Here is a 20,590-nt window from a genome sequence, read left to right as displayed (position 1 = left end):
TGAAAATATTCATACTGTGGGAAGAAGTTCCTCAGAAAATTAATCCATATGTTATAACTGAATGAAAATAAGCATGATAGATTATCTTTAGGGAATGTAAAGATAAGAAAGGTCTGATTGCTCTTGCAGTATAACACGCTTTGTTAAATTTGGAATCCAACATATCGGTGTGACTCTTCCAAGACAGAGTATTGTGAAGTACTAGCCCAAGAAACTTTAAGTATTGGCAATAGTTTTGTTGTTATATTTAATTTGTATTTTGGAATTAATAATATCTTTAGAGTGGAATCCCATACAATAGGTTTTGTCCAGGTTTAATGAGAGTAAATTTGCCTTAAACCATTTCATCACACTAGTGAAGACTGACTTCAAGTTATTTCGTAGTACAGTATTGTTTTGATTACTGACGATTACGCTAATATCATCTGCAAATAAAATTGTTTGGGGGTTTACACTGACATTCAGATATTTTATAGATAAAAGTATGAATGAATGAATATATAAGGGGTGGGCCTTATCATCCCTTGCACCGTGACCTACAGTGGTCTATTGTGCTTAAGAAAAAAGTAGGTCATTGATATATAGTAGGAAAAGTAATGGTCCAAGGATATATCTCTGGGGAACTCCATGTTTGACCCAACCCCATTCTGATTCACTCTTATCAAAGGGTCCATTTTTAATTACCACCCTTTGATATCAGTTTTGGAGATTCGATTTTAATAACATATATACGTTGTCAGTTATACCATAAAATTCAAGTTTATATAAAAGTATTTCGTGATTTACGCAGTCAAAAGCCTTCTCCAAATCAAAGAAGATTCCACCTACTTTTTTTTTTATTGTTAATAGCTGCTAAAACTATATTAATTAAGTTATATGAAGCTGTTTCAGTGGATAATATGGGGCGAAACCCAAATTGTTCTTTGGCTAGAATGTCATAAGCGTGAACGTGTATCAATAATCTTCTAAATATTATTTTTTTAAACACCATGATAAACGAAATTAACAGTGAGATTGGTCTATAATTTGCGCAGTTCTTCTTATCACCTTTCTTGTGTATAGGAGTTACAATCGAGTATTTCATACATAAGGGAAATTTACCAGCTAAGACTGCCTTATTGAATATATAGCATAAAGGGGAAGAAATGTAGGGGGCACTAATTTTTGGTGCCTTCATCGAAATCTCATCATATCCAGATGAATTTTTTAATGTAAAGGAGAGATAACTTTTCCAATTTTTTTAGTTGTTATTTTATTGAATATTACAAGGAGCATTCCGTATATAATGACTCCTATTTTTTTAATGAAAACTACAACAGATACAGAAAGTATAATAACGCAGTTAAATAGAGCAAGATTTCAGCTATTTACAGTTACTTTTCCACATAATCACCGCCATTTGTTGTGCACTTTTGCCAGTGATGAACAAGAGCCTGTATGCCGCATCTGTAAAAGTCTGCGCCAGCAGAGGCTAGCCACTTTCTTACAGCTGCAATGACAGCATCATTGTCTGGAAAATGTTGCCCATGTAGTCCATCTTTCATAGGCCCAAACAGATGGAAATCTGAAGGTGCTAAATCAGGGCTATAAGGTGGATGTGGTAGGACAGTCCAGCCAAACTTTGCGATGTGCATGGTGGTCGCCAAACTGGTATGGGGTCTAGCGTTATCGTGTTGCAAGTGAAAGGTTATCTGCTTCTCTGGCCTGACTCGGGAAATGCAGGCTTTCAGCTTAGTCAGCATCGTCTTGTAGCGTTCAGAATTGACAGTCTCACCAGGCTCCAGAAAATCCAACAAAATCACACCCCACCTATCCAAAAAGACCATGCACATCACTTTCCCTGCCAATGGCTGTGTCTTGAACTTCTTTTTTTTTGGGGGAATCCGGATGTCACCACTCCATGTACTGTCTTTTGGATTCTGGCTCGTAGTGGTGACACATCTCACCTCTGGTGACGATGCTGTCCAGAAACTTGTCACCTTGAGCCTCAAACTGGTGCAGCAGGTCTTGACAGACTTCCATTCGATGAGTTTTGTGGTCCTGTGTAAGCATCCGCGGGACCCACCTGGAACAAACTTTGCGATAATCCAGCTTCCCCAACATAGTTTCCAGTGCATTACAGCTGATATTAAGCTGTGCACACAGTTCCCTGGTCATTATCCGCCAATCTGAATGAATGAGGCGCTGTTCATTGTGAGGAGTGGCAGCTGAGCAGGGACGCCCAGGGCGTGGCTTGTCGTGCACTTCACTTTCGCCACTGTTGAAACGCACTACCCACCGCCTCACTGTGCTGACATACACTGTATCGTCTCTGTACACCTTTAGCAAGTGTCAATGGATGTCAGTGGGTGCAATTTGTTCAGCAGTGAGAAATTCAATAACACATCTATGTTTCGTACGCACTTCTATGTCAGACGCCACTTTGGTAGACTGCTCTGCTGTCTCTATCTGTCGCACAACAACCAAACTAACAGTACATTGGCGGGAGGGTTCAACCTTCACTACAACACCACCAACATCCAGCTCAGACGTTACATATTAACACAAAGAAATAGGAGGCGTTATATACAGAACACCCTTCGTATATTGGGAAAGGGGCCCTTAGCTGTCAACCTTCAGGTTCCATAAAATGGTGGGATGTTCTTGAGTAGTTGCACAACTGGCAGCTTCTCAAGGAGTTTTGCCAAACAGAACACTCATTTTTTGGGCACAAGTTGTCTTAGGAAATGTGGTATAGTCACTGCCCTAATTGAGACAGAGCTCATTTTATGTTAATTTTGAAGCTAATAAAAGTTCCATTCCGTTGACAGTTATACCAATATATTCAGCGTTATGTGTACAAGGTATTCACATTTGACCTTTGACCTTGCATTTCTAAAAATGAGGTATTTTAATTTTATGTATATATATTATTCTTGTAATTATTAGTTAAAGCATTTGCAGGCACAGTGAAACTTTGATTTTGCGATTCCAGATTTTATATTTTTCACGAATTTACATATTTTTGCATGTTCTCAGCCAAATGCCCATAACAATAATGTTGAAGTCTAATGGGTTTTACTTTTCCTCAATTTCACATATTCCCCGAATTTTCACTTAATTTTTCTAGTCCTGACTACTGAAATTTACCAGATTTTACATTTTTTCAGTTCAGTTCTCAGAATTTCTTCTTTGCGGTAGTGGACTTCCTTCCTTGTTAGCAGTTGCAAATGGTTAAGTGAAACGTGATAAAATAAATATTCGAGCACAAGTTGATGCACATATTGGCACAGTTGTAGATCTGCCATCATGCTTGAGACTTTTATTGCCCTTCCTAAATACACTTGTGAAGAACCATGAAGAAATTGAGAGAAGTTACATCCAATGTGGACCTTTCTCCAAGCAGCAGAAATTACTGAAACGTTTGCCACTTGAGGAACTGGAGAATCTGCACTACTCGTAGCTACATGGTTCCATAGATGGCACACACCTCAAGGAGAAGGCTTAAACATCGCTGCTCATCTGGGAATAGCCAGCTTTTCAACTCCAACAGATGGATCAACATGTTTAAGAAGTTAGACAGCATTGTTTACAGAACTGTGTCAGGTGAGAGCAGGTTGTGTTGATCCAAAAAAAAAAGAAGACTGGAAAAATTACCAACTATTGCAAGAAATTGAAGGTGATATATAATATTACAGTGCTGATGAGTCTGATCTATTTTTCAGTCTAAAGTTTGGCAAAACCCCCAGTTTTCAAGGACATTTTTGCCACAGTGGTATGAAATCTAAACAGTGGGTTACTGTACTCACATGCAATGCTTATGGTAATGATAAACTGCCACCTCTTGTAACTGGAAAATATAGAACTCCACATTGCTTCAAGAGTGTCAAGAGACTGCCAACAAATTATGAAGCTAATACAAATTCTTTGAATGACCACGAAATTTTTTTAATATTACCTCATGCAGCTATACAGAAAACTGGGTACCAAAATCACAATATCTTGCTTTTCACTAATCAGTATGCTGCCCACCTCAAGAACACCACATTTCTCAGCAATATCAAAGTTGTATTTCTTCCAGCTAATTGTACTGTCTAGCTACAGTTGTTAGATTTGGGAATCATCCATGCATTCAAGTTTAGGCACAATAGATCACTGTGGTCACGGTGCAAGGGCGAAGAAGGCCCACCCCTTATACATATTCAAGTGCCATTACAGAAAGCAGTTGATTCAGAAGACTGTAGCCATGATAGATGGAGGACTGTTCCAAGATGCTATGCAGCTGAAGCTGGATATGTTGTCTGCAGTGCTCTTCCACCTAGATTCTGATAAGAACCACTGCAGTCAAGAATGCTTTGTGAAGTGCATTTTCTCAATTGATGTTGTCAGTAGCAATGACAGCAATGCAGTGAAACTCAGTGAAGGTGAAGAGGATGACTTGTACAGTTTACAGCATCTTTGAGTGCAGTTTGAGGGCTACACAACATGTGACCATGCTCTTGAGGTTATGGAATCCAGAGTGTTGACCAGGTGTTGGATCAACATTTGACTAGTTCAAAAGAAGAGGAAGTACATGTGTCAATTTGATGCCAAGAACAATATTATTATAATGTGCAGCAAAGTTGGAACTGAATTATACAGACTGAGAGCCTAATAATGCTTAAAGAAATCACGAAACTAGGTACAGCTATGTACCATATTTGCCAATCTGTCCAGGTGAATACTGGAATAACACCATGATACAGACTATGTCTGCTTCCTTCCTCTTTTTCTCCATTCATCAGTTATAATCACCATCTCATCTTACTGATGCTACATAAGAACAGCAGTTGATAAAATGTCATAAAATAAACCAAGAACCACATTTGTATCTACATTTGCATTGTTAAGTTTTCAAATGTATTTTTTAAATGATCTTCCAAATAAATGGTATAAAGAAAATCAGATTTTCTGTACACTTTCCTCAGTTTTACAGTTGTTTTAGGTGACCCCTTAAAAGCTGTAAGATTGAGGTTTCATGGTATTCTGATCATAATGTTTTCAAGTAGTATTCAAATAAATAAATTTGTAAAGATTATGGCATCCTCAGGTCACTTGTTTGTATATCTTAGAGGTGTTATGTTACATAAAAAAGCACAAAGCAGATTTGATCCAAAATATAAATATTCATAGTTATAATACAAGAATAAACAAGGATTTTTATGTTCAGTTCTGCAGAACTACATTATTTTAAAAAAGTGGTAAATATAGGGACAGAATTCTATAGCAAGGTGCCAAACAAAAAAAAAAAAACTCAGTGAGTTTTTCAGCTTTTAAAAAAGACTTTAAATCCCTTTTATACGATAAATGAATTTGTTAGTTTTAATAAAAAGGTGGATGGTGCAAGTACTTATTTCGGATGTCATAGCACCTCATGAGCTCTGTATAGTAGTTCGTGTATTTTTTGAAATGTTGTATATATATGTTAGTTAGTTAGTTATTTATTAGAGAGGGTGGGTTTCCCCATGCACTTAGACCTGTAGTGGTCCATTGTGCTTCCCTCTATGATTTCTACCACCAGCCTCTATATCCTACCGGTATTGGTGCTTACCATCAGTCCCACCCAGCCAGGGAGACCGGCTCTACTGGCTGAGAAGTATCTATAATGCTTCCCCCATCTACCGGAGGTATTAGTGACTGCTGTCGGGCGGCAAACGTCCACAATTTTGCTCAGTGACCTCCCTTGGAGATATGAGGTTCTTTTACTTGCCGTAAAGCTACGACACGGGAGCCACGGCTTAAAGTCCCTCCCGGAGGACTTGTTCCCTGAATTTTTCCGCCCTTAAAAATTTGACGGCCTCCGCCGGGTATTTGAACCCGCGTACTACGAGTCATGAGGTGGGAACGTTACCTCTAGACTACGGAGGCTGCTGTTTATATGTTGCTTATGATTGTAACAAATGTTGGTAGTATACTTGTAACTTTGTAGATTTGTTTTGTTAACTTGTATTGCTGAATGACTTGTCCAAGTGTTACTACGTAGCAAAACGGATGAAAATAAAATACAGTACAATACAATACTTTGCTGCACTCTTAGGCAGCAGTTAGCTTTTGTTACTCCAGAGTAGTAAAGATAAACATTTGTTTAGGTACTGTCTGTTGAAGGCACCATCGTGAATATCTTGCAGCTTGGAGATGTGGTTGGGGTGTTTAATGGTCGCGCTCTCTATCTACTTGTCAAGTCACAAGACACGTCTTCAGTGTGAGTAGCTGACAACTACCTTTAATAGTAGTCCTTATAAAGTAAAGCAAAGCTATCCCTGTAACAGGTTATGGAGGCCCATAAGGTTGTGAGAGATCAAGGCTTCCATATTTTCTAGACAGTTGGCTAACAGATGGTGGTGAGGTTGTCACTGTTATGCACTGGCTGCTCGTAACCCCCAGGAAGATTCCTGGTAGTCATTTCTGTTAAAGGCTGAGTTGACCTAAGGGCCATAAAATAGCTGGAAGGATTAGGTCATTTGAAAAATCCAATGACCTTGTCAGGAATCAATCCTGTGACCTTCCGGCTTATAGCATAGTGACTCAACCAAGTATCCTACCACATGCCCCCAGTAGTAATCCTGGTATAATAGGAATCTACGTAATGCTGAAATGGTATTCACATTCCTTGTATTTTGGAACATGGTGAAATTGAGGTTATGCTCTATTATTTTTTAACAGCAGTAACTGATGGAGAAAATTAGCTCAAATGGTAACACTTCTGACTTGTATTTCGGAGGTGCCTCCTCCAAATCTCAGCCCGGACACCATGTGCCCTGACTGAGGTAAGTCTTTCAAGGCAGATGTTGGGATAGTACCTTCAATTAGGCCATGGCCACTTCCTCCATATCCTTCAAAATTTATTACTCGCTATCTTTGAATCATTTCATGCTGTATTGTCTGATTTACAGACAGTGTTGTTAAATAAAGTGCAAAAATAAATAAACAGTGATTATGAAGAGAACTGTCTTTTTGGATATAGTGCCATGTAGTCTGTTGAAAGTAAACCTTTATATTCAATGGACTACAAAATATTATATCCCAGAAAACAGTACTCTTCATAAACATCACTGTGAGAACCTCAAATCCTACACAGTAATTATATTATTACTTAAATAACAACACTAAGAGAAAGAAATGTCAGAAAATACAGTGTTTCTTGATGTAATATTTTTGCTTATTTAGTCTCCTTTGTCTAAGGTCCCATCTCTACCATCTCTTTATTAAATTTATTATACTTAAAGATTTTCCTCTGTTTAGTTCCCAGATCCTGTGCTCAACAAATAAATGTGAAAACAGATTTCACTCTACTGAAATTACAGAGTAAAAGGATCAAAGGGAACATATTTAGTTCCTTACATTAGTCAGTGATAAGTGAAGAGTTTTTCTGGTAGGACATGATGTTCTTCTTGGTGAAGTTCAAATTGTCTCCACAGGTCAGCATTAAGCCATGGAGTTGATGTTATTCATAAGGGGTCAGTGTCATTAAAGATGCACATCAGGATGCACCAAGAGGTTTTGGCTATGTGCACATTTTTAATGGGGTTTGTCCTTGTTAAGAAGAAACATGAGAAGCTCTTTATTGATGTGTACAAGTGTGGCTCAAGAATGATTCCAGCAGAAAAGAGATATTCAGTTCAGCTTCCACAGTCTTCATATGGTGTAAGTGAGGCTTCAGTACTTCAAGAATATGCAATTGAAAGAAGTATATATTTATGTAAGATTTGAGGTTTTCATGGCAGTGACTGATGAAAGCAGCCTTCTGGGATGTGGCGCCATGTAGATATAGTGTTAATCGACGTTTTGGAGGAACATATTGCCTCCATCTTCAGGGTAGAAGACAAGAAAAAATCCGCGAGCGAACCAGTGTGAGAAGGTGTAACAGGCTGAGTCCAGTCAAGTAAATACAGCTGTATAAGAGCAGGAATAGAAGGGAGAGGGGCTACATGGGAAATCGGAAGAGAAGGGGGAGGGGAATGGTCTGGGGAAGTGGCCAGCAGGTAGCAGACCAGAGCAGGTATAGAGTATGTGTTGGGGGGGGGGAAGGGAAGGTTAAATGGAGGGCATTAACCCTGAAGCTTGGGGATTGTGAAGTGAGTCAGGCATGGACATGCATGGCCTTGTGGATCTGGCGTCATGTCTCTGAGGTTTCTTGAGGGAACAGATGAGAGGCTTCCGTGACTTGCTGAGACAAAACCCCACCTCTCTGTTCATATTGTCGGGATGGATTTCAGTCTCAATGGCCTCCCTAATGATGCGATCCATATATCGGGTCTTGTCTTCTACCCTGAAGATGTAGGCGATACATTCCTCCGAAATGTCGGTTAACACTATATCTACACAGCGCCACATCCAAGAAGACTGCTTTCTTCAAGTATATACAGTAGAACTTGGTTATAACGTCATCAGAGGGACCTAAAAATAGTGTTGTTGTAACCGAAATGGGCACTTCCACAGTAGCCTTATGTTAGTCATGTAAAAATCTACCAAAAACCGAGTTAAAATGTTGCATTTTTTAGTGAATTACATAGTTAAGTACAGACTAACGTAACATTAACGTGGAATTAATATGGATTCTCCATATCGTTTGTACTGTAGAATTCACCAAACCAAATTCGCAGCATACATCAGCTTTTTTCCTTCCATTTTCTATTTCACGAATCACTTTAACTTTCTCTTCATTGCTTAAAACTTTCCTTTTCATTGCCATGTTTTCGCCACTGCACTTCTCTGGGTTTAGGCGGGAACACTATAGGGTAAGTAGACAATGTGAGGTCCTGTTAGACGAGATTCTAGGAAAGGAATGCAGTTAACAACCTGCCGCGTCCTCTTGCACTATTCACGCAGTCCCACCCCACACCCTTGTTTTCGCATAAAACCCACGCTCCTCTTGCAGCCCGCGGTTGTATTCTTCCAGGACAGTCACGTCAGCAAGTAGAGAAAGTGAGGGTGGGCAGACACATCGAACTTTCCCACGATATCAGAGAAATTCAGGAATGAAAATGACGTTACATACGAGGTTGATGCATTTGTGCATGTCGTACTAAGCATGGTATAAGAACAGTTGCTTTATGAGGAATTAGTTCATACCATTGAATATTTGACGCAATAGACAAGGTGTCGCAGAAACCGATGTTGCTATAACCAAGTTTTACTGTATTTAGTTCATAAGTAATGACTGATGTATTTCTGTGTCTGAAATAAATGTTCATTTAATATGTATTAGTAACTTGGACTTCATCTGTAGACAGACAGATGATGTAGATAAAGAATTACTGAATTTTTGTACTTTTCCTTCATCTGATAATCTAAAAGCTAAGAGAACACAGTCTTTTGGAATCTGGATCTGCTTCTGTCCTCAGGTGAACAGGGAGACACCTCCTCTTTTGGGTCCCTTAGAAAGAGCTAACCTCAATCACTGGATAGCCCATGTCATTGTAACCACAGCTACGTTAATACCTGAGACCAGCTATGTCAAAGAGAGATAACAGGAAAAATCCAATAAAAATTGTGATAAAGCATGCACAGACCTGAAATTAAGATGGAAAGGGAGTTGGAAAATTTTATGCAATGAACCTTGTCCATGAAAACCAGTGCACAGGATGAAGTGGAGAATTTCTGAAACCATTTTGTGCGTACCACTACCTCCACCTGTGGAGTAGAAGCTGAATACTTGGGCTTAAAACCTTACAGAAGCCCATGAAGAATCTGTGACATTGTAGTGATCGTCTCTGTAAGTTGCTAGCCTCATTGCTGATAAAAGGGATCCAGATGGGTGAAATATTCAAACCCAAAGGTTCATTACTGTGTTCAAAAGAGCCCTCCACTGGTCCCTATACTGAGCCAGATCAATCCAATCCATACCATCCCATCCTACCTCTAAGATCCATTTTAATATTGTCCACCCACCTACGCCTTGGTCTTCCCAGTGGTCTCTTTCCTTCTGGCTTTCCCACCAATATTCTATATGCATTCCTCTTCTCCCCCATTTGTGCCACATGCCCTGCCCACCTCATCCTTGACTTGATCATTCTAATTATACTTGGAGAAGAGTACAAGTTATGAAGCTCCTCCTCATGCAGTTTTCTCCAACCTCCTGTCACTTCATCTCTCTTCAGTCCAAATATTCTCAACACCCTGTTCTCAAACACCCTCAGTCTGTGTTCCTTGATTAATGTCAGAGACCAAGTTTCACACCCATGCAGAACCACAGGCAAAATTATAGTTTTGTATATTCTAATTTTTATGTTTTTGGACAGCAGACAAGAAGACAAAAAGTTCTGGACTAAATGGTAGCAAGCATTACCTGAGTTCAATCTCCTCTTAATTTCTTCCTGAATCTGTTTTTGATTTGTTATCGTTGTTCTGTAAAGTATAAGGAATGGAATTATTACTTTTCTTTTATATGCTGGTGGTCCACCCCAAACTGGTTCACTGTCCTCTAGGAGACCCTGATTGATGTCTTGCCTAGACCTATATACTGTTTGGTAATTGAGGGGCTGTTTCATAAAAATGTAATAACTTGAAAGACCTCTGTGTTCAAAATAAGCAGATGTGGAAAATTAAATATATTTTTCATAGTTGTACGATCTCTTTATACATGGTTTATATCAGTTACTTTCAATAGAAACCCAGCTTCTAAACATCTGTCACATGAGACCAAAGCAGGCATAGTAAAATCTGTAATTGGTTTAACAGTAAGAAAATGGTTATAAACCAGCTGTGTAATAATCCATTTGTTCAATTTTTCAAAGTTATCTAATGCCATGACAATGTTTCACTTGACTTACAGGTTATTTCTTGCACACTAACATCTGTGAGATGCAGTGATTTGGATCCGGTGCTAGCAAGTTTACTCCTTGAAGACCTGGCATTGGTCTGGTCACAGATAATTTTTGTTGGTTTGGATTGTGGTCAGGTGTACTGTGTTCCAGTAGTGACAGAAAGTAGATCTGCTTCCGTGGCTGGATCTAAAATCGTATATAGCACTACACAGTCCATTGCAGGAATTGTGTTTCTCAGAGGTTGGTGAATTATGACTTGATTAATTCCAGTATTTTTTCCTGAAATGAAAAATACTGGAAAGATATGTGCTCACAGCATAAAGGTACGGTCTCCATGCATCTGCAATTTATATCATGGAGACAGATGAGGAGTATTGTATTAAGAGACTCAGTTTTTAGCCTACTTTCCCACATTTTGAAAAAAAATAAATGAAATTATGCTTATGAGATCACCTTAATGTCTGTGTGTGTGATTGTGTATCTCCATGTAACAACTTTCGAATACCTGTGCTGATCTTCATGGACCTTGGTATGTATATCATGCCACCTCAATGCCTTACTCCCCATCAGTAATACCAGTGCTGCAATCTCTGAAATTGTTGACATAATAAACTTAATATTACTTGAATGCTCCAAATGATCATCATGAATCTTGGTATGTATATAATGTCACTTTAGGTCGTTTCATCAGAGTACTTCATAGATCCTCAGTAATTCCAACACTGCAGCCTCTGAAATTGTTCATGTACAAACAATGCCACAACCAGGTGTCATTGAACTTGGTATGAGTATCATGCCACCTGAGGTGATCTGAATGGCCTACTTCATAAACTTTTCTTATTAGTAATACATACATACATACATACATTTCATTTCACAAGTCCAAACAAATGGACATGAAGGGCGTCATACAAAAATTTAAACAAACACACAGATAACGAAATAATTAAAACTAATTGCTTATGTTATGCTCCACATATTCAGAAACTGTATAAAATGAATTATTCATAAGATATAAAAACAAATTTAAACAAACACACAGATAACAAAATAATTAAAACTAATTGTTTATGTTATGCTCCACATATTCAGAAACTGTATAAAAGGAATTATTCATAAGATATAAAAACAGCCTATTTTTAAAACTAATTCTATCCTCTTTAAGGCTTTGAATGGTTATGGGCAATCTGTTGAATAGTTTAATGGCAGTAAACATAGTACCTTTCTGAAAAGCAGAAAGATTCGAGTTTGGCAAATATAATTGCTTTCGATTTCTTGTATTCAAACCATGAACATCTAAACCTGAACAAAATTTAGTTTGATTATCAATCACAAACATCATCAACGAGAGAATGTATTCACATGACAATGGCAGTATATTCAATTTCTTAAAAAGATCCCTACAAGAGTCTCTAGGTCCCACTCCAGATATAATCCTTATTACTTTTTTTTTGTAATTTAAAAACTCTAACATTATTCGTTGAGTTGCCCCCAAAAATTATTCCATACTTTAGAATAGAGTGGAAATAAGAAAAATACACCATTCATAAAATTTTTTTACTCATAAAATAAGATAAACTCCTAATTACAAAAATAGCTGAACTAAGTTTAGGGAGAATATACTCTACATGACTCTTCCAGTCTAAATTCTTATCAATTTGCAGACCCAAAAATTTTATCACAGAAACTTCATTTATAAACAAATTCCCACTAGCAACTGCCAGAGAGTTATAGGACTGTTTTAGAGCAAACCTAATAATATTAGTTTTAGTGATATTTAAGGCCAACTTATTAGCTGTGAACCAATTTATAATAAGAGACAGTGTACCCCTGACTTTATGCTTAAGCTCATCATGATTATTACCAGTAACCAAAACACTGGTATCATCAGCAAAAAGAAAAACTTTAGCCAATTTATTAATATATGGAGGCAAATCATTAATGTAAATAATAAATAGAAGTGGTCCCAAAACCGACCCCTGCGGAACCCCTTGTTTAACTCTTTCCCAAGATGAAAAATAGTCCTGACCATCATTAGTTTTGATGTACACACACTGTTTTCTATCCCAAAGATATGATTTAAACCAGTTTAATACACAACCCCGGACACCATAATACTCTAGTTTAGATGTCAATATTTCATAGTTAACACAGTCAAAAGCCTTAGCAAGGTCACAAAAAATCCCTGCAGTTTGCAGTTTGTCATTCCAGGCCTGAAGTATGCCAGTCGTAAAAGAAAAAGCAGCATGGTCTGTTGAAAAATTTTTCCTAAAGCCAAATTGTTCCTGCACCAGAATATTATTAACTTGTAGATGCTGACTCAATCTACAATGCATAACTCTTTCCAAGACTTTACTAAATACAGTCAACATAGAAATAGGTCTATAGTTCGTAATATCAACCTTATCTCCTTTCTTATACAGGGGCTTTATAACAGCATACTTCAAGCATTCAGGAAATACACCATTAATGATAGACATATTACAGATGTAGGAAAGGGGCGCACTTATAAAGACGCTACAAAGTTTTAATACTTTAGATGAAATCCCATCATAACCAGAAGACTTCTTTGATTTTAAAGAACAAATTATATTGATAATTTCTCCTCTGGTTACATGAATTACTTTCATACTATGAAAAATAGGCTGAAAAGCGTTCTTTAATAATTCAAGAGGTGAACTAGTTTTATCAGGATGTGTTTGCAGACTATGAGCAATATTCAAAAAATACTCGTTGAAAGCATCAGCAACATCATTAGATTGAATGTTCCTATTATCCATTTTAAACATAACCGGCATATAATTGTCTTTGGTGGATTTATGCAATACATTTCTTATAATATTCAATGCTGTTTTATTTCTATTATTAGACATTTCAATTAACTGATTATAATATAATTTTTTTGCTTCATAAATTACTTTCCTTAAAATAAGACAATACTTTTTATAATAAGTTATACTAAGGTAATAATTTTAATGTTACTTGAATGCCTGAATGGTCGTCGTGAAACTTGATATGAAACCATGCTATGTAAGGCAATTTCAGTAATGTATTCCACAGATACCTCTCTTCTGTAGTTCCATCATTACAGCCACTCAGTTTCTTGATGTGGAAGCCATACTTTTAAGCTTGATATTACCTGGACACTCATTTTATGGATATACCGCCATTTACAGTCCCTTAATGGATCTCTTTTTATATGTACTGTGAAAAATTAAATTCCAAAAATACAGTAGAAATATTATTATGCACACATAAAAATAAAAACAGCAAACACATCAGTGGCAGTAGAACGTACACAAACACAGGCCCAAAGAATGTGTATAAAGAATGAAATAAAATTCGTATACATAAAAAGAAGCAACCAAATAAAATTGTATACTCACTTCACATTGGCAATGTGAAAAAATGTAAAAACACATGGAATATAATTTTTTAGAGTATTGCAGAAGAGTTAGAGGATAACATGAACCACATACAGAAACTTAAACAAAAAAAATACAAACATACTGACTACAACAGAAACATAAAACAGCAAACACCTTCTACAAACACTTGTAGAATTTAACCATTATCACATTTACCAATGATGAAATGCAACTTACACACTTGTTGGAACAGCACTGTGTTCTTCAGAGATATCTTAAAATAGGTAATGCTTGGAAACACTTGTCAGCAAAGCATGACATTAAAATTCTTATAAGGACTATGTATTCATCATTCAGTAGATCATATGTGAAGAAAGAATAGTTCAGTATGCTAGCCACAGTTATAGAGTAAGTGCACTAATGTGAAACTGTAGTGTCCTGATTGACTGTTGCACAAAAGAAGTGAACAGGTGAAATGATTGAGTAAACAAATATTGCCTGAAGATGCTCACAAATTTGCATTCACCCTGAATGGCATAACCGAGCAAATTGTTTCAGACGAGGTGCTTGACAGCAGTTGAAACTGTGCAGTTTGCAGTGGCTGAGTTTAATAAACTGAGGACTCAGTATCTAGGTGAAATTGTTTATTGGAGAGCTGAAGTCAAGAAAGTTCTGGCTGCTGTGAAGGGTGATGCTAACACTGCTCCGTTGCAATTACTATGCTGCTTACCATTTTGAGGATTTTCAGAAGAGAAATTAGTGGAGTGGTATGAATTTGAACAGGTTGTAATTGTGAAAACAAAGGACAGTGTGATATTATGACTGACAGTAAAACATTGCATCCTTATACTAAACTGTAAAGAAAATCTGGACATAAAGATACATGAGAGTTTTGATTTCATAAGAGGTTTCATCTGGAGAAAGTGGCAACTTTGATGCAGTGTACAAGCATTGGACAGCAAATACAGACAGTGCAAAAAGCTTCCAATAGAACAGCAAAGCAAAAAATGTCTTGTACACTGGCAGTGCATAATGTCCTGATAGAGTCATTAAAATGTATTATAGACATGTTTCTGCAACTGTACATTGTTTACACCGTTTTGTTAACGTTAGCATATGAATGTATATTTTTAATGGTAAATGAATGAACTGCAGAAATGAACTGTATCTTCCACTTGGTGGGAGCTCTGATTGACTGCTTAGGCAGTTATCCACTCAGGTGGCACAGAAATTAGAGAGAACATCACTCTCAAGCTTCTTTAAGTTGTTCTCAGTAAGGTCTTGCCACATTGGCTGTTTCTCGTTGGACACTGCAGGGAAGATTGTAAGGTAGATTGATATGCCTAATGAGGAAGTTCAAAGGTAGGGACAAGAAATTCATATGGCAGAGAACACTCTTAAACAGCAATGTACTTGCAGAATTGAGTAGGGGGTGGAAGGATAACATGAAAATGGAGGTTAAGGAAATCACTATAGGAATATAAATAGTATTAAACTAGATCGGGAATGTGACCAGTGGTAGACTTTAGGGGTCTGTTGCCAGATGGTTAGTATGTGGTTATTTGTATATAATTTTGAGAGATAAGAGGGATCTTCCCAAAGTTCCTGCATTTTCATATTATTGAACAAAATGGAAAGAGCAAGAGGGGTGGGGGTTGGCAGGAGTTATGCGACTAGTTGGCAAGGCAAGCCTGTTGACCTTGCAGTTAATGTGAGAGTTGCTACAAAGCAGTGAACATGGCAGTGAAACTTGAGAATTGCACCAAGGAGCAGCAGCAGTAATCTGTGATATATTTTTGTGGGCAGAAGATGTACCAAATGGACAGATCCATCAGCACATGGGTGCTCATTATGGGAACAATGCTGCCTCTTGTAGAGTTGAGTGGGGTGGATTGAAATATATAAAAATGGACATATGGCTGTGACTGATGCAGAGCCAATCACATCCACAACTGCACAAAATGAAGAAAGAGTTAGAAAACTGATTCTTCAAAACAAAAGAGTGACAGTCAATGAAATTGTAGAACAACTCAATATCAGCATTTGGTGTGCCTATTCTGTGCTGCATGATAACCTTCCATTCCATAAAATGTGTGCCAGGTGGGTGCCTAAGGAACTGACAGTTGAGCATAAGTGCATTGCTTAGACATTTTTCCTGCCACTTGACTTGTTATTGCGAAGAAGGTGACAACTTTCTGCAACACATCATCACAGGAAATGACACCTGGCTTCACTACTATCAACCAGGCACAAGCGGAAGAGCATGCAATGGAAGCATCCATCATCTCCTGTTGCAAAGAAATTCAAGACCTAACCACTGGCATGCAAGTTGGTGTTGACCATCTTCTAGGATTCTCAAGGGCCTATTCTTGAGACCCACCTGGAACATGGAACAACTGTCATAAGTGGAACCTATTGCAACATGCTTCAGAGAGGCCTGAAGCCTGTAATCTGCTGTAAATAAGAGGGAGACTGTCAGAGTGCTACCTGCTGTTGCACGACGTCTCTCACCATGCTGCAATGCACATGTTGGAAACCCTCGGGAAATTGAAGTGGGTAGCCATGGAACATCCAGTTCACAGTCCAGATTTTGTGTCATCTGATTTTCACCCTTTTTGACCACTTAAAGAAGCTTTAGGAGGGAGAAGATTTCGATGTGACGACGATGTAAAGAAAGCAGTGCAACAGTGGCTACATGTGCAACTAAAGACTATTATGATGGCATTAAGAAGTTGGTAGGACACTAGGAAAAATGTGTTGAATAGCAGGGTGATTATACAGAAAAATGATGCATTTTGTTCTTGTAATCATCAGTAAAGTACAGTTGTAAAATATGAAGTGTGGAAACTTTTTGAAGATCCCTCATATTACAATTTGTTGCAGACCCAGTGACATGTCTGTATTCTCATGTGGGTGTGGTGCTATGCAGTGGTCCAGTGGTATACATTACAGCCAATCAGCAGAAGTTAAGTTACCATATGGTGTATCTCCCTGGGTCTGTGGAGGGATGTTGCACTGTGAAGGATGGAATCGTAGCTACAGATGGTTTGGATCTCTGGCATAGCAAACTGACCTGGAGTAGTGAGGGTCAGCCAGTGGTGGAGAACAGGGTGTTGGGGATAAAGGGAGTTTGTGCCTTGGATGTGGTTCCCCATTCAGATGCCATACTTGCAGTTACGGTAAGTAGAATTATAAGCTGGAAAACTTAACACCTTCACCAGAAACTTAACACAAAATTCATATTTGTCCAAGAGGCAAATTTTTTTGGAAAAGAAATAGGCTGCCTAGCTCCATAACTAACTGCCATGTAGTCACCATTATTATATTCTTAATTACAGTGGCAGTCCTGATTAGTATTTTTGTTCATTGTGTTTCACATGCTTTCATCAGGTTGCCAATTTGTCTTTGTGAAATAGCTGTCCATATTATAAAGAAGGATAGACGTTGAAATATCATTAGGTATTCTAACTTTATATGTTGCCTTAACTGTTCTTTACCACTGCTTGAATGCAGTAATAGGTACCTATTGAGTCTGATATATGTTATAAGAACAGATGCTAAAATCTGCACTGCAACTGAAATATCACATTGTGAGCATTTGTATCAGAAGTTTCTGATCACAGTTCAGGATGTATTAAATTTCTTGTTCTGTTTAAAATTTGCATACCATTAAATTCAGGTCCTGCTGTAAAATACTGATTTTGTCGACAGCTTCATCTCACATTGTACTGCATTCAGCTGGGAACTAAAATGTCATCCAGCCAACAAAAAAATTTTACTATTCCACCCAGCATTATGGCTGACATGGACAGGAAGATGCAGTGCCTTACCAGACTCAAACAAGAGATGGCTATGGAGGAAAAGATGTTAGAAGCCATAAGCATTAGTAAGAGAGAGAAACTTCTCCAAAATACTTTCACACTCTCTGTACAGGTATAAAGTGTTCCATATCATAGAATGTTAGAGCAATGATTTCTTAGCTGTGAATCTTGGGGTTTTGTAATAGACACCAAGGGTTCTGCCTATATCATTAAGATTACCAGTTTAAAGGCAATATTATATTAAAATCATGAATTAACGTCCTCTTTATGCTCTGTAAGTGCCAAAAAATGTATTTACAAGACACAGTCCACCTATTCCAGCTAAAATAGTTCTACAGTAAAGAACCTTGATTATGAAATGTCTTCTCAGAGGTTCAGCCAACTACATTTTGTGGGAGCACATGCTTGGCCAAGAACCGGTGCACTATGCTACAAGCTGGCATATCGCGGGTTCAAGTCCCAATGAGGATTTTTTCAATTGACCTAATCCTTCTGGCCACATTATGGCCCTGGGGTTCACTCAGCCACAAACAGAAATGAGTACCAGGAATTAATTAAATAATTTTCCTGGAAACTAAAGCGCAGCCGGCACATAAGGCTGACAACCTTACCGCGATCTTTGAGCCGATTGTCTAGATAATATGGGACCCTCAACATCTCACAACCCTATGGGCCTTCACGGCCTGTTACAGGGATTGCTTTACTTTACTTTACATGCTTGGCCAGTTGGTAGTCAGCATGCAGTGACTCGTGTTGACACACAGTGCACCAATATTCACTGTAGAAAATTAAACTACAAGCAAGTTTTAATTAATGAATAATGAAAAGACTATAACCATCATGTTCCTTGAGGATGAATATGTGATCTTTATCTGTGGTGAAAAGTGAAACAGAAAATGTACAGAAATGATCCATGCACTTTGGAGACTGTACAAATCAAAATCTAGAATATGATTGTAGAAATCAAGAAATATGAACTTGAATATGTCACAGAATTTATGTTGGGATGTATGTTAATGTGCTTTCAGAATTCTACTTTTCGCAGCTATTGTAATTTTAGGTAAATGGAGTGGTTTTACTGAAAACATTTTTTGAGCATGGGTGGAATGTTCAGTTATGTCACACAGTAGCAGGTTATCTTATTTGAGAGAAACAGACCATCATTTGGCATCTCACTATGTGAACAGGTTGTAATAATGCTGCAAATGAAGGACTGAGCCTCTCTGAATATACATGNTACCGCTGCCACAGCCTAAGTTTAAAGGGCCGTAGGATAAAGGTTAATATCTTTTACTGAAAATATACCTAGGTTTTTATGTGCTAAACTAGAGCTGGCTTTGATCTAGTACAGGGGGTCTCCAGACTTTTCTAAATGCGGGCCACATTAGGTAATTCAGCACTTTCAATGGGCCGGATAAAATGAGAAATTAATAACTCTAGGTATATGAATTTTATTGAAAGCACAGAATTTCATAAATTAAATACAAAGTACATGAGAATAAATTATCGTATATTAATGACAACAGACAGTAGCAGCAAATGCTCATATTTTCATCACAAATTATAATAAAACAAGCTGGCATTTGTGAATGTGAATGATGTGAATGATGGGACTCTTTTTGCATTCTTAAAATCTGATTAAATTGAGGTTCAAATTTTGAAACGCTAATCACAAGTAGCGACTTTAAATGTTCATCGGATAAATTTGCCCTGTATTTTGACTTGATGTTCTTCATCTGGGAAAAAGTTTGTTCACACAGATATGTTGTCCCAAAAATGGAGAAAAATTTACAAACCAGCCGTTGTAGAATGGACTAAAGTTCCGGTAGCCTCATCAACATTCCTCGCTACCAATTCTTGGAACAGTTAGAGCAAAACTGGGCATAAGTTGCCTTCAATACAAAAATGGTAATAAGTACGACACCGGCGTTGATGATCTGTTACAATTACACTGCACCACTGCAAGAAGTTTTGTGCATAAGACGGCTAGTAACGAACTGCTCGCGCTACCTACATTGCCACGAATTGACACTGCCGATCGAGGCCAAAGAAATATGAAGAAATACCATGCAGTATACGGTCCAGAATTAGTAAAATTGTGAATAATATTAACATAATATGGAATATCAATATATTTTAAACACAGTCTTAATGAATTTGAAATCTATGAACAAGTATTTTTTTACCAGTACTCATTGGAAAATTAGCTCAGTTGGCGCATTTCTGCACAATTCTTTTGCGGGCCAGATAAAATCACATCGCGGGCCATAGTTTGGAGACCCTTGATCTAGTAGGAAGCACAAGAGAAAACCCAGTGTGTATTATTGTCCACTGTGCAGCTTTACATGTATCATCAGTAGTACAGCAGGAAATACAATGCATAATTCATGATTGCTTTTCTTTTTTTTAAATTTAGTACTGTATAGGAATTGCCCTCCATGATGTGTATGTATTGACTGTCTTCTAGTGCACATAATCTCACTTGTCACTTCGCTACATGTTTCGGCATCACTGTGCCATCCTCAGGTGTGTTATTTACGTTAAACTATTGCATTGCTTGCCATCATGTGTCGTTTATAAAATGATTTAAAATTTATATTTGTCATGTACTATAATA

At 37.7% G+C, this 20,590-nt stretch overlaps 1 protein-coding gene across 6 annotated transcripts in view; it reads left to right on the top strand.

Annotated features, from left to right (window-relative positions):
• LOC111866425 overlaps positions 1 to 20,590 on the top strand; it is a 34,684-nt gene that overhangs the window by 5,306 nt on the left and 8,788 nt on the right. For 2 of the 6 annotated variants that reach the window (XM_023855365.2, XM_023855364.2), the window contains exons 2-6: positions 6,108 to 6,220; positions 7,437 to 7,662; positions 10,793 to 11,024; positions 17,036 to 17,331; positions 17,864 to 18,085. In XM_023855365.2, coding sequence (XP_023711133.1) covers positions 6,108 to 6,220; positions 7,437 to 7,662; positions 10,793 to 11,024; positions 17,036 to 17,331; positions 17,864 to 18,085 — 1,089 coding nt within the window. Of the gene's footprint in view, positions 1 to 6,107; positions 6,221 to 6,681; positions 6,786 to 7,436; positions 7,663 to 10,792; positions 11,025 to 17,035; positions 17,332 to 17,863; positions 18,086 to 20,590 lie in introns of those variants that run through there. The other 4 variants (XM_023855368.2, XM_023855369.2, XM_023855367.2 and 1 more) reach the window with 4 other exon arrangements.

The sequence above is a fragment of the Cryptotermes secundus genome, unplaced genomic scaffold, assembly GCF_002891405.2.
Source record: "Cryptotermes secundus unplaced genomic scaffold, Csec_1.0 scaffold271, whole genome shotgun sequence".
Lineage (NCBI taxonomy): Eukaryota > Metazoa > Arthropoda > Insecta > Blattodea > Kalotermitidae > Cryptotermes > Cryptotermes secundus.
This window is presented reverse-complemented; position numbering and strand designations above follow the sequence as displayed.